This window comes from Raphanus sativus, chromosome 2, assembly GCF_000801105.2.
Source record: "Raphanus sativus cultivar WK10039 chromosome 2, ASM80110v3, whole genome shotgun sequence".
Taxonomy (NCBI): Eukaryota; Viridiplantae; Streptophyta; class Magnoliopsida; order Brassicales; family Brassicaceae; genus Raphanus; species Raphanus sativus.
This window is the reverse complement of record NC_079512.1, coordinates 34,535,946-34,548,630: the sequence shown is the minus strand read 5'-3', so window position 1 is coordinate 34,548,630 and position 12,685 is coordinate 34,535,946. Positions and strand designations below refer to the sequence as shown.

The 12,685-nt window shown below is 37.6% G+C and overlaps 3 protein-coding genes across 3 annotated transcripts; all 3 read left to right on the top strand.

Moving 5' to 3' along the window:
• Positions 1 to 265: 265 nt before the first annotated feature.
• LOC108817711 (uncharacterized) lies at positions 266 to 3,378 on the top strand. The gene is made up of 11 exons (XM_018590472.2): positions 266 to 524; positions 657 to 778; positions 857 to 1,008; positions 1,097 to 1,163; positions 1,252 to 1,279; positions 1,413 to 1,627; positions 1,808 to 2,065; positions 2,336 to 2,434; positions 2,566 to 2,616; positions 2,816 to 2,903; positions 2,988 to 3,378. Exons 1-11 carry the CDS (start codon positions 377 to 379, stop codon positions 3,161 to 3,163), a joined length of 1,404 nt encoding a protein of 467 aa, XP_018445974.2. The 5' UTR covers positions 266 to 376; the 3' UTR covers positions 3,164 to 3,378.
• A 2,579-nt stretch (positions 3,379 to 5,957) lies between these two features.
• Positions 5,958 to 7,217, top strand: LOC108839506 (F-box/kelch-repeat protein At4g39560-like). Its single transcript, XM_057004348.1, has 2 exons — positions 5,958 to 6,908; positions 7,062 to 7,217. Exons 1-2 carry the CDS (start codon positions 5,958 to 5,960, stop codon positions 7,215 to 7,217), a joined length of 1,107 nt encoding a protein of 368 aa, XP_056860328.1.
• A 2,287-nt stretch (positions 7,218 to 9,504) lies between these two features.
• LOC108839505 (uncharacterized) lies at positions 9,505 to 11,885 on the top strand. The gene is made up of 9 exons (XM_018612261.2): positions 9,505 to 9,525; positions 9,595 to 9,657; positions 9,746 to 9,773; positions 9,907 to 10,121; positions 10,302 to 10,559; positions 10,830 to 10,928; positions 11,061 to 11,111; positions 11,309 to 11,396; positions 11,481 to 11,885. Exons 1-9 carry the CDS (start codon positions 9,505 to 9,507, stop codon positions 11,654 to 11,656), a joined length of 999 nt encoding a protein of 332 aa, XP_018467763.1. The 3' UTR covers positions 11,657 to 11,885.
• Positions 11,886 to 12,685: the final 800 nt, after the last annotated feature.

Genomic DNA, 12,685 nt, shown 5'->3' with positions numbered 1-12,685 from the left:
TGCGAACTCTTATCCCAAAGTCACCATATAGAGAGACAGACGTGATTTGACCAAAAAAGAAAAAAAAGAGAGACTGACGTGAATGTATACACGCCAGTTCTATACAAACATACGACGAGATATGAAACAGCCCAATATGGTTTTTGAAAATACTTAATAGCAAGTGTCTAGTTTCCTTAGTGGGCCGAATAAGTTATACGAAGTAAGGGCCCATGTAACTTCTCGAGAACGAGGGAAAAAACAAAGGAAGAGTCGCTTCCCTCGTAGATCTCTCTTTGTTTCTGGTACGGTGGTGGTGTACAGATAGATTGTAGTTTTAACAGACTTTCAGAGAGAAGATCAAACTTGAATTTGCGTTTGAAGGCTCGAAAAGGATATGGGATACGCAAGGAAATCGGAAGACGACAACTCAAAGCTGTTGATTGCGACTATGTGCATCATCGGTTTGCAGGTTCACGTTCACGTCAAGGACGGTTCTGTGTTTTCCGGTTTATTCTACACTGCTTCCGTCGATAACGGCTTCGGTATGCTTCCTTTTTCCGGTTAATTGATTTTACCGATCAGTTTTTCGCTTGATTTGGTGTGTTTTCGGAGCTTCGATCTGAATGCGATCTTTGGTATCGAATTGAAGATTCGTTAGTTGTTGTTCTGTTTAGGCATTGTTTTGAAGAATGCGAGAATGACTAAGAAGGGGAAGAGTAAAGCGAATGTAGAAAGCGGAAGTGTGGTGGAGACACTTGTTATTACGTCTTCCAATATTGTTCAGATAGTTGCTGAGGTCTGTCCTTTTATTTATTTTTCTTTTTATTTATCTTAGAGTTCATTTTGTGACATTGGCATGCTTTGAATTTGATAGGGAGTTTCGCTTCCGTCAAATGTTACAGGCAATAATGAGGGTGTGGGTGTTGTTGGATCAGCTACGGAAACTTTACCTTGTGAGCCTCGCGTCTCTGCTACAAACAAGTCTAAAAGCAATTGCTTTGAAGGAACGGGCAAATATAATAGGAGGTAAACAATTACTATCTTGGTCACGCCAATGTCGCCTAGAAAAGGTTTTATTTCTTTTCTTTGATTCTTGAATGTTTTTGTTGACCAGACAGCTAGGAGGCAAGATTTTGAACCCTAGTGAAAAAGTTCCTGATGTTCATCACCAGTTGGATAAGGTTAGTCTTACACAATGAATAGTTCATTTGTTTGATTCGGTTGTTAGTTACTTCACAATTGCTTTTTTGTTAATTTTTCTTGTTTCAGGTTGATATCCAAAGCTCAAGTTCTAGCTGTAAGTTCATTTTCTCTACAATTGTTTCTACCTTTGATATTTTTATGGTAGAGTTGTTTCTACTTCTTTTTCGACAGTGAAGTGTTGTTTTCTTACCTGCTTTTCCTCGACTTTGTTTCATTCGATCATCCAGTGGATAGCATGTCCGAACGAGTTAAACCAATAGAAGAAGATAAGTTGGTGCTGGAACCTTTAAGTAACGGTTTTCACGATGCTGCTGAAAGGCTCTCTTCCCCTGACAGTTCATCCTCACAAAGTACAACCGTTGATGAAACCTCAGAGTTGTGTCAGGTCTTAGAGGCACCTCCTAACGAACCAGCACCTATCCAGGCCGTCAAAAAGGCCAAGGTAATTCCTGAATACAGTTATGCTGTTAGGTCGTAAAGATTTGTTATCTATTCCTTGTTCTTTGAGAACATGTTCAGAGTCATTGGTGTATTCTGTCAAATTAGCCTTAAGGTTCATTTTACTTTATCTATTGCTCAGTTACAAGTTTCTATTTTTAGAAGTTTTACCACATACTTGCAGGAGTTCAAGTTGAATCCAGCGGCAAAGAACTTTTCTCCATCTTATACAAAACGTCTTTCACCGGCTCCTACTGCTATGCCTGACATTGGAAATATTGCTTATATACCAAGCAACAATCCCATGCTACCTGTTCCTGAAGCTTTTTACCCAGAACTTGTGAACAACCATTATTTGCCCCAAACATCTCCATCTTCCAAGTTTGTACCATATGGTAATTTGACTGCTGGAAATGCTCTTGGTGTTCCTTTTCCTCAACACGTAAGTATTATATTTTCTATATTATCCCTGCTTCTCTTTCTCTTCGGGCATATTATGTCAAAGGGGACTTATCAAGTAGTAGTTGAGAGTAGTATATTGTTTCAGCACTAAGCGTCTGATACTCGACAAATGTCAGTATAGAAAATTAGATAAGAGATCTCTTTAAATTGACATAACCTAGTTTTACAAATTGCATCCCTTTAGTTCTTCCACCAATTTCCTTTGCAATCAATGAATCATGCTTCAATTTGCATCCCACTTTTTTTGCAGATGATAGGGCCTACTATTAACAGGGAACACCCGCAGAGATTCAATTCTCCATACCAATCTGTTCAAGCATCACCAATGTTTGTAAACCCAAATCCTCAGGTTGTATTTCATGGAAGATCCAAAATCTCACTTTTGAAATAAAAAAAAAAACTTATTTATTATACTGAGTTGCACTGTAGGAGCTCTACTTAGTGTATATGTCTCTAAATGCTCTTTCTACTGTACCCCAGGTAATTGCTGCGAGATCAGGACAGCTAGTATATGTCCAACCAGTTTCTCAGGTAAGAACTTGGTGCATATAAACTTCTTGATTAGCTGTTTGTATCTCCTCGAGATATACGTAATGTCCTGTGTCGTTGAGTGAAAGAGAACAATATTTGCTAAGTCATTGGTTTACGTTAGGTCGAAAATGTCTTCTTATTATTCATATATTTGTATTCATATCTTATGTAATCATCTGTCATTCTTTTTTATTTCCAGAATCTAGTTCAGGGAACACCGCCTCTTCCACCTATGCTCTCCCGCCCTCTACCTCCCGCACAACATGTCCAATACCTGAAGCATCAAGGTAAAACACTTGAGTCTCTCGGTAGATACCCTAAAGAACAACCGATGTTTTTTTTTGCTGAATGAACCAATTTGTGTGATGTAGGTGTAGTTGCAGCTGGCCAGCCGCTGCAGCTATGCGTTTCCCAACCGTTCACGCCGGGTGTACTGCAACCTTACAGCGTTCCTGTCCAATATCCGGTTATGCAGCCTCCTTTCCCGACGAATCAGCCAATGCCAGTTGCTGTTCCTAATGGCTTCTTTGGCAATTTCCATAAATAGAGTTTTTTCCTGTTTTTGGTTCCATACCTTTATTCTTTGCCTCTCCAACCTAATAAGGGTTTTTAAAAAGATGCGTTCTGTGCTCTTTGTTTGATTTTGGCTATTACTGGTTTTTGATTCATTGGTTTGTCGAGTTGAATTGGGTGAAAAACTGTAGAATGTTAATTATATCATTCTTTGGCTAAACAATAAATCCATACTTGGTGAGCTAAATAAATGGCATTTCATTGATGTAAGAACCAATCGATTTTTTTTTTCATCAATTGATGTTGATGAAAAAAAATACTTAATTGATGTTGTAGAATCATCAATTTTGTAAAAAATATTTTTCAATTTTTTGTAAAAAATACGATGCATGTTTTTCAAAATTATATGGCTAATAAATAAGAGAAACCTTAAAAGTATAAGATATATTATGTAAACTTACAGAGTGGTGTAATAATTAAAAAAATATATAAAGCCTTAATAAAATTAGGAAAAAAGTTGTATATAATGGAATATGCAGTTGATTTTGTCAAACCATTCTAAATCCATCACTAGCTTCGCCAGACTAGTCCGTGTAGCGGTTGAAACATTTTTCCCTTCAATGTATCCAGCGAAGATGGCAAGATACGCGAGCCGCTTGCGATCATCCTTAAACCACTCTTTGCATCTCTTAAGTGCTGCTATTATCTGGTCAGTAGATGGTCCAGCATCGATATTAACTCCCAACTTCTCCCAGAAAGCAGATATCTCCTTTGTAATAAGACAATACGGACTCTCAAAATCCTCGATGTACTCACAGTTTAGACCAGTGAGGTTTTCAAACTCTATCAGTAAAAACTTCAGCGGTTCTGGACCAACGAGACACCACAGCTCATACTTCTTTTTTATGTCGAGCTGGAAACCGAGCATGAAGTGAACCAGCCTTGAAGCCCAACCAAATCCCAGCTCTTGGAACTTGATGAAAACTCCCAACTTCGACTCCTTCAGCGCTTCATATTCTCGATGATCAAGAGCCTCCTATAAAGCATGATGCAACGTCGTACAATCCGTGTGATACGAAATGCTCTTAATTGGGTTGAGCTCTTTCCCTAATCTATATTTTCTCCGGGGGAGTTTTGGAATATCCATGTTTTTGTTTGAAAAACAATCAAAGACAAAAACAATCAAAGACAACAACCATCTCAAACAGACAACCATCCAGTATTGAAGTTCAGGTTATAAGTTTAGAAGACTTTCTAGACGACTTATATTAAGTCGTCTGGCTTATATTTAAGTTTTTTCCAAGACATCCAATAGAACAGTTTAAAGCCCACCTGGAAATTCGGAAAAGATATAGTCGCCTTCAACACAGCGGTTATAGATCTGCCAAAATAGACGACAAATTAAGAAGCGCGGTCAGAACGACTATAGATAGAAACAACGTTTTATGTATAGAACTTCCAACATCAATCACTCGACAGTAAGAGAAATAACTTACCGGCGGCGGAGTTCGACGAGACGCCTCTGGGAGTCTCGGCGCTAGGGTTTACAGAGAACCGGCAGAGAGAACGAGACACGAAACGGCGCTAGGTTTACAGAGAAACGGCGTTAGGGTTTACGGAAAAACGGCGTTAGGGTTTCCTCTCAAATCTGAAATAGAGGAAGTGGCGGTGAGAACGGTGCTTAGAACGTCGGTGATACGGCGGAGATATAATCGGCGGTGAGAACGATGGATTAGAGAGAATCGACGAAAATCGCCTTTAGAGTTTTGAGAGAAACGCTGTTAGGATTTTTTTCTGAATTTCGCGAAACAGTGAATGAAAAAACCATTTTATATATGTCCGGTAAATATCCGGTTAGGAATCTGGTTTGCAAGACTAACTGGTAAGTCGTTTGTGGACGACTTAGTCTGGTAAATATATTCACCAGACTAAGTCGTCTAGACCCTAAATTTAACCCCTAAACTAAATTGACTAAAATTAACTAACTAAACACGTTATAAAATCAAATTAAACTTGCTTAGTGTTTACTATACACAGAAATAAACACATTTGGGTAAATTTCATATTTTTCAAAAAATACTTTTATGCTTTCCAAAATCTAACCCTAAGAACACATACAATACTACAACATATGTTGGCAAAACCTAAACCAAAGAATATCATGACTCACTACTTTCATTCATCTATGTTGAAAACAATTCACTTTTGTTATATCTTAATTTATATCACTTAAAACATATGTTAGTTATATGATTTTTATTTTTCACTTATCAAAATATTTTATACAAATTTTTTAAATTATTTTTTAAAAAAATAATACCAGACGACTTACAAGTTAGTCATCTTGACGGAAGATTTACGGGGGTTAGAAACGTAAAAAGCATTTTGATTTTTTTGTTTCTACAAAAGGGGCAAGTTGTAATTTCAATATTCACTAAAATCATTTTTGCATTTGATTCATGTTTGGGTTTACTTTTGCATTTGAAATCAAGTTGTGATTCATATTTGACAATTTTCCCATATTTAGAAACTACTAAACATATATGGAGAGGGAGTTTTAAAGACACGAGATAATTGAAAGACTTCACGAGACAATAAAGTATTTGATAGAAAAATGTGAAGAATCATAATTAGAAAAATATCGGTAAAGAATAAGGAAGTTCCTACTCATATAGATAAAAGGAAGTTCCTACTCATATAGATAGAGGATGAGAGATCGGTTTTTCATATTCATTCAAGCATAATCCGAAACAAGAGTTTGAGAGCAAGAAGAAATTTAGACATCCTAAACATAAAAAAACACAAGGAGTCAAAACAAAAACCAGATCATGAATACATGCGACGCAGACGAAGAGCCATCGCGTACTAGGAAGAAACTGAAGCTGTCTTGCTCGTCTCCTCCGAGTGGGTTATCTTTGTTGCCGGATGAGATAGTTCTAAGTTGCTTGGCCCGCGTCTCAAAATCGGACCATGCTTCCTTATCCCTCGTCTCCAAGTGGCACCGTTCAGTAGTGGCTTCTCCTGAGTTGTACGACTTCCGATCCCTTTTGGGCTTCACGGAAAACCGTATCTATCTATGCTTACGCATCCCTCCAGACCCAAACCCACGCTGGTTCACCCTCTCCCCAAAAACTCTTAACCTGCGGCTTGTCCCAGTGCGATCTTATTTTTACCAGCCTCCGGAAGCATCTTGCATGGTGGCTCATGGTTGTGGGATCTACATCATGGGTGGTAAGATTGACGGGAGAGCCACGTCGAATGTATTGTTTCTAGATTGTAGATCTCACACGTGGAGCACTCTCCCTTCCATGGGGATGGCTCGATATTCAGCCGTGGCGGGCGTGGTGGACGGGAGGATATACGTGTTCGGAGGATGTGAAGGCCGGGAGTCCGGCAAGTGGGGAGAGGTCTTCGACCCAAAGCAGCAGACTTGGGATGCCCTGCCGATGCCACCGCCTCGGTGTGATTTTCCCTTAGTGTGCGAAAGCATAGTTATAGAGGAACAGAAGGTGGTTGTTATGAATGGCTTAGGGATATGTTTATCCTACATACCAAGTGAAAGCAAATGGAAAAAAGGGTATAGGGATATCTCCGGAATTAAAAGGTGTTGGCATGTGATAGATAATGTCGTGTACTGCAGTCTAAGTGGTGGGCAGATATTGTGGTGTGAGCCAAGTGAATTGGAGTGGAATGAAAAGATGGAGTGGAGAGAGGTGATGGGCTTGGAGTCTCTCAGGGATACTCTTGCTGCCTCCAAGATGGTTAACTATGGTGGAGGGGTATCGAATAAGTGGGAGATATGCAGAAGATCAGAACCGATATTAGGGTTGGGACTGGGGACAATGGAAATCGATGAAATACTTCCCGGGCACAAACTAAGCAACTTTGGTCCCAACATGTTGATCTTCTGGGACGTGCTTGCTCCTCATAAGTTGGAGATTTGGTGTGCGGAGATTTCTTTGGAGATACGCAAGAAGACATGCGAGATTATAGGAAACATTGTGTGGTCCGAAGCTGTCATGACACTTGATCCTCCTCCACATCAGCATCACTGTAAGATATTGTCTGCTTTACCTCTCAACCTCTGACCAAAAACTCCATGCTGTTGGATTTGTTGCTCTCTCTCTATTAGTTCTTTTTCAATAGGTCTCTGAAATTCTTCTTAACATTTTCTCCATTCTGTTGGATTTGTTGCAAAATATCACCGCCATCTTATTTGAGACTACGAGTAAATATCACTCATCTCTTATATTACACTTTTAGAATTATTTACAGCATCTAATTTAAAAGCACAGTATAGGGGATGTTATTGAGTTCTTCAATCCCGCACTTAAAATCTTAACTTTGAAACCTGATCTGCACGCCATCCAGGACTTCTTCCATGCCCCGTCTAAGTATGGGGTTAAATATTTTTATATAACATTGCTATTAAATCTGTCTGTGAGATGCTATAAAATGTCTGATGGTTTCATCTTTTAACTATGAACTAGATTATGACCCGCGCTTTGGAAGCGCGGAATATTTTACGATGAATTTTTTGACTAATAACTTAACAAATATTTTGGTAACTTTTAAAGAGTGTATTTAAAATATTTTTGCATTTAAATCAGTGTTTCTAAATTCAACCTGATTGTGATTATACCGGTTAATCCGGAGATCTGACAATTCAATTTAGGTTTTTAAAATATTCATATTAACAAAAATCACTAAAATTCGAGACTAACCGATTGAACTAATGGATGACCAATATGTAATCTCATTTGATTTAAATTGTAATAGTTTCATAATTTGTAATCTTATAATCCAAATTTTAAAGTTCATTATTTTGCAATTTATGAAATTATGATGTTTCTACAAAATTTTAAAGAGAAAATGATAGATATAAAATATTAAGATTAATTATTGTATTGTTTGGAAACATTGATAGTGGTATAAAATATATTGTTTGGAAATATTGATAGTGGTAAGAAATAAGTATATTGTTTGGAAACATGGATAGTAGTATAAAGAAAAGAATATAATGATTTAATATAGGTTTAACTATAAAGTATCAAGGTGTATTTAATTTAAAAACTTACAAAATAAATGTTAGGTCCAACAGAATGTTTCTGTTTTAATAAGATAGATATATAAATAGGATGCTTTGTTTTTCGAACTTAAGGTTCATGAGACTTTTGTCATGTCGTGTCACTAGAGTTGATTCATGTATTTTCCCTTATGTTGAAGGATCCCATTTTTTTTTATTTAAGCTTGCTCTTGTTTCTTAGTAAAAGACTGTTGGATATCTCGATAGTATTTGCTGTTTGCTACTTAAGTGAAGCAGGTAGAGCAAATGTTAATGCATATATTTCTTCTAAGTTCATTGCGAATAAAATTTACTCTTATGTACTTGCGCAGGTTGAGCCGGCAACTTTTATCCCCTTGGCCACTAGGTGCAAACAAGTATTTCTGGTAACACTCCATAAGATTACCCTTCATGTGAGGGAAGTAGATGATAGAATTTAAAAAAAATATAATTTCACCTTTATCAGATACCAAAGTTCTGTACGATTGGCGACTGTACTCAGGTCTTAACCATGGCTGGCTTTCTAAATGTTTAGCTAGACCTGCATAAGGTTGATCAATAGTTTTTGCTTTGTTCAGTACAGCTTATTATATGGTTAAAGTTGTATTGAAACCAAACCTGGATCTTCAGTGAGCGTCTGTGAAGTGACAGAGCATGTGAGGCTTGGAGGTTGGAGCGCTGTGATCGTCTGCTTGATTTCACAGATTTTGATCCGGTATCATCGGCGGTGGTGGTATTTTTCTTCTTCACCATTTTCGTGTTTGTGTATATTTGGAGCTTCTGAATGTCAGGGATATGTGAGAGTCACCCTTTTGGTACGTAGTTTGTGACTTTGACAGTCTGTTCATATGGAAGTATGTATTTTCATCTGGCTTTTTGTTTGCCAGGGCAGTTGTTATAGATTCCTATGTCTTTTTTAATGTTGAACATTGAAGTCTTTTGTTTCTGGCCGTAACGTATTCGGAATCTAGTAAACGGTAACGGTTTTATAATAAACGACGTATAAATGACATTAGTATGGCAAAAGAACATTTAAGTTGAGGAATAATAACTACGTTCACTGGGAATCATATTATCGATCGATCAAGACTGATTTCAAAGCTCTGTACTGTTAGTTATAAAATTGCATGGTAGCTATTCTGTTCTGATGGGTGTAGGGTTTGATTGATAATACGTAGATTCGTAGAACCTAGGTTATATGTTCCTTTGAAATTGTCAATTATCAATTCCAAAGAATAGAATTTGGTCATCGCTTTCAAGGTTTGATTTATGGTTAGAAATATATATTAATATAAGTTGAACACGACATAATGCATTTACGTGGGGCAGAAGTAACATCACTTATATTATAAGGTTTATTTCTTTTCTTTGATTCTTGAATGCTTTTGTTGACCAGACAGCGAGGAGGCAAGATTTTGAACCCTAGTGAAAAAGTTCCTGATGTTCATCACCAGTTGGATAAGGTTAGTCTTACACAATGGATAGTTCATTTGTTTAATTCGGTTGTTAGTTACTTCACAGTTGCTTTTTTGTTAATTTTTCTTGTTTCAGGTTGATATCCAAAGCTCAAGTTCTAGCTGTAAGTTCATTTTCTCTACAATTGTTTCTACCTTTGATATTTTTATGGTAGAGTTGTTTCTACTTCTTTTTCGACAGTGAAGTGTTGTTTTCTTACCTGCTTTTCCTCGACTTTGTTTCATTCGATCATCCAGTGGATAGCATGTCCGAACGAGTTAAACCAATAGAAGAAGATAAGTTGGTGCTGGAACCTTTAAGTAACGGTTTTCACGATGCTGCTGAAAGGCTCTCTTCCCCTGACAGTTCATCCTCACAAAGTACAACCGTTGATGAAACCTCAGAGTTGTGTCAGGTCTTAGAGGCACCTCCTAACGAACCAGCACCTATCCAGGCCGTCAAAAAGGCCAAGGTAATTCCTGAATACAGTTATGCTGTTAGGTCGTAAAGATTTGTTATCTATTCCTTGTTCTTTGAGAACACGTTCAGAGTCATTGGTGTATTCTGTCAAATTAGCCTTAAGGTTCATTTTACTTTATCTATTGCTCAGTTACAAGTTTCTATTTTTAGAAGTTTTACCACATACTTGCAGGAGTTCAAGTTGAATCCAGCGGCAAAGAACTTTTCTCCATCTTATACAAAACGTCTTTCACCGGCTCCTACTGCTATGCCTGACATTGGAAATATTGCTTATATACCAAGCAACAATCCCATGCTACCTGTTCCTGAAGCTTTTTACCCAGAACTTGTGAACAACCGTTATTTGCCCCAAACATCTCCATCTTCCAAGTTTGTACCATATGGTAATTTGACTGCTGGAAATGCTCTTGGTGTTCCTTTTCCTCAACACGTAAGTATTATATTTTCTATATTATCCCTGCTTCTCTTTCTCTTCGGGCATATTATGTCAAAGGGGACTTATCAAGTAGTAGTTGAGAGTAGTATATTGTTTCAGCACTAAGCGTCTGATACTCGACAAATGTCAGTATAGAAAATTAGATAAGAGATCTCTTTAAATTGACATAACCTAGTTTTACAAATTGCATCCCTTTAGTTCTTCCACCAATTTCCTTTGCAATCAATGAATCATGCTTCAATTTGCATCCCACTTTTTTTGCAGATGATAGGGCCTACTATTAACAGGGAACACCCGCAGAGATTCAGTTCTCCATACCAATCTGTTCAAGCATCACCAATGTTTGTAAACCCAAATCCTCAGGTTGTATTTCATGGAAGATCCAAAATCTCACTTTTGAAATAAAAAAAAAAAACTTATTTATTATACTGAGTTGCACTGTAGGAGCTCTACTTAGTGTATATGTCTCTAAATGCTCTTTCTACTGTACCCCAGGTAATTGCTGCGAGATCAGGACAGCTAGTATATGTCCAACCAGTTTCTCAGGTAAGAACTTGGTGCATATAAACTTCTTGATTAGCTGTTTGTATCTCCTCAAGATATACGTAATGTCCTGTGTCGTTGAGTGAAAGAGAACAATATTTGCTAAGTCATTGGTTTACGTTAGGTCGAAAATGTCTTCTTATTATTCATATATTTGTATTCATATCTTATGTAATCATCTGTCTTCTTTTTATTTCCAGAATCTAGTTCAGGGAACACCGGCTCTTCCACCTATGCTCTCCCGCCCTCTACCTCCCGCACAACATGTCCAATACCTGAAGCATCAAGGTAAAACACTTGAGTCTCTCGGTAGATACCCTAAAGAACAATCGATGTTTTTTTTTGCTGAATGAACCAATTTGTGTGATGTAGGTGTAGTTGCAGCTGGCCAGCCGCTGCAGCTATGCGTTTCCCAACCGTTCACGCCGGGTGTACTGCAACCTTACAGCGTTCCTGTCCAATATCCGGTTATGCAGCCTCCTTTCCCGACGAATCAGCCAATGCCAGTTGCTGTTCCTAATGACTTCTTTGGCAACTTCCATAAATAGAGTTTTTTCCTGTTTTTGGTTCCATACCTTTATTCTTTGCCTCTCCAACCTAATAAGGGTTTTTAAAAAGATGCGTTCTGTGCTCTTTGTTTGATTTTGGCTATTACTGGTTTTTGATTCATTGGTTTGTCGAGTTGAATTGGGTGAAAAACTGTAGAATGTTAATTATATCATTCTTTGGCTAAACAATAAATCCATACTTGGTGAGCTAAATAAATGGCTTTTCATTGATGTCAGAACCAATCGATTTTTTTTTCATCAATTGATGTTGATGAAAAAAAATACTTAATTGATGTTGTAGAATCATCAATTTTGTAAAAAATATTTTTCAATTTTTTGTAAAAAATACGATGCATGTTTTTCAAAATTATATGGCCAATAAATAAGAGAAACCTTAAAAGTATAAGATATATAATGTAAACTTACAGAGTGGTGTAATAATTAAAAAAAATATATAAAGCCTTAATAAAATTAGGAAAAAAGTTGTATATAATGGAATATGCGGTTGATTTTGTCAAACCGTTCTAAATCCATCACTAGTTTCGTCAGATTAGCCCGTGTAGCGGTTGAAACTTTTTTCCCTTCAATGTATCCAGCGAAGATGGCAAGATACACGAGCAGCTTGCGATCATCCTTAACCACTCTTTGCATCTCTTAAGTGCTGCTATTATCTGGTTAGTAGATGGCCCAGCATCGATATTAACTCCCAACTTCTCCCAGAAAGCAGATATCTCCTTTGTAATAGGACAATACGGACTCTCAAAATCCTCGATGTACTCACAGTTTAGAACAATGAGGCTTTCAAACTCTATCAGTGAAAACCTCAGCGGTTCTGGACCAACGAGACACCACAGCTCATACTTTTTCTTTATGTCGAGCTAGAAACCGAGCATGAAGTGAACCAGCCTTGAAGCCCAACCAAATCCCAGCTCTTGGAACTTGATGAAAACTCCCAACTTCGACTCCTTTAGCACTTCATATTCTCGATGATCAAGAGCCTCCTCTAAAGCATGATGCAACGTCGTACAA

Bases quoted from the DNA above. Each gene is read 5' to 3' on its own strand.
- LOC108839505 (XM_018612261.2), top strand. From the start codon at position 9,505: ATGCATTTACGTGGGGCAGAA. The intron at 10,560-10,829 runs GTAAGTATTATA...CTTTTTTTGCAG, and splicing joins GTGTTCCTTTTCCTCAACAC to ATGATAGGGCCTACTATTAA. The intron at 11,112-11,308 runs GTAAGAACTTGG...TTTTATTTCCAG, and splicing joins ATGTCCAACCAGTTTCTCAG to AATCTAGTTCAGGGAACACC.
- LOC108839506 (XM_057004348.1), top strand. From the start codon at position 5,958: ATGAATACATGCGACGCAGACGAAGAGCCATCGCGTACTAGGAAGAAA. The intron at 6,909-7,061 runs GTATCGAATAAG...GCTCCTCATAAG, and splicing joins TGGTTAACTATGGTGGAGGG to TTGGAGATTTGGTGTGCGGA.
- LOC108817711 (XM_018590472.2), top strand. From the start codon at position 377: ATGGGATACGCAAGGAAATCGGAAGACGACAACTCAAAGCTGTTGATT. The intron at 779-856 runs GTCTGTCCTTTT...TGAATTTGATAG, and splicing joins TTGTTCAGATAGTTGCTGAG to GGAGTTTCGCTTCCGTCAAA. The intron at 1,280-1,412 runs GTAAGTTCATTT...TCGATCATCCAG, and splicing joins CCAAAGCTCAAGTTCTAGCT to TGGATAGCATGTCCGAACGA.